The sequence below is a fragment of the Aureococcus anophagefferens genome (genome assembly GCF_000186865.1).
Source record: "Aureococcus anophagefferens unplaced genomic scaffold AURANscaffold_792, whole genome shotgun sequence".
In the NCBI taxonomy this organism is placed as follows: domain Eukaryota; class Pelagophyceae; order Pelagomonadales; family Pelagomonadaceae; genus Aureococcus; species Aureococcus anophagefferens.
In genome coordinates, this window is record NW_008706089.1 from 1,562 (window position 1) to 2,507 (window position 946).

The 946-nt window shown below is 68.1% G+C and overlaps 1 protein-coding gene across 1 annotated transcript in view; it reads left to right on the forward strand.

Moving 5' to 3' along the window:
- Positions 1–946, forward strand: part of AURANDRAFT_69025 (hypothetical protein) — a gene marked incomplete at both ends in the record, with an annotated part of 2,687 nt that overhangs the window by 1,407 nt on the left and 334 nt on the right. The window contains one exon of the mRNA XM_009044771.1: positions 58–816. Within this exon, the coding sequence (XP_009043019.1) occupies positions 58–816 (759 nt within the window). The remainder of the gene's footprint in view (positions 1–57; positions 817–946) is intronic.

Sequence of the window (946 nt, forward strand, 5' to 3'; positions counted from 1 at the left end):
TTTACCTATAGTTTTGCCCCCCCCCTATACCATACCCCTTTTGTTGCCCATAAATAGGCGCAACGAGGACTACATCCTCGTGCGCAAGTACGAGCCGGCTCCGCGGACCGCGACGCCGACGGATGGGGCGCCGGCGCCCGCGAAGCTGAACCTGGGCAACAAGACCGTCTGGCTGCCCACGGCGGACATCGAGGACATCATCGTCGTCGCCCACGCCACGGAGCACATCGGCGTGCCGCTCAACGGCCTGAAGGACGTCTACGTCATCGACCGCGTCTCCGGGAGGACCGTGCCCGCGGGCAAATGGGCCGCGAGGCCCGAGGACGGCGAGCACGGCCGGCTCATGGGCCGGCCGACGCTGCTGCTCTCGCGCACGTCGAAGGTTTTGCGGTGGCGGTTCTGTCTGCGGTCGCAGGTCTACGCGCTCCTGTCCGGGGACGCCGTGAGCTCGGTCGCCGCGGACAAGACGGGCATCGGCTACGCGACCAAGAAGCTCGCCATCGACGTCATGGACTGGGACATCATCAAGCGCCTCGTCGGCTGCGCGGACGACGGCGGCGCGGCCCTCACGCGCTGCGTGGAGTCGAGCGGAGAGAGCAAAAAGTGGTCTCTCCGTCCCGACGACGTCATGAACGTCCGGCGCGGCGCCTCTACGACGATCCAGACGATCAACCTGACGAGCGACGCGCAGCTCGAGGACGTGACCGGAGCCCTGGGCTCGCTCTGGAACGTGGGCGTGAAGGCGAGCCTGCTCGACGGAAGCGAGTCGACGGAGGTCGGATTCGAGGATCCCGAACGGGCCGACGACGCGGACGAGTGCGTGGCCTGGACGCTCAATACCGTCGTCGGGCACGATGTCTTCGACGGGTCGACGCCCCTGGAGGAGCCTACGGAGCCCGAGACGGCCGACGCGAAGGACGACGCGGTCACGCGGCCGCCCGGCGCC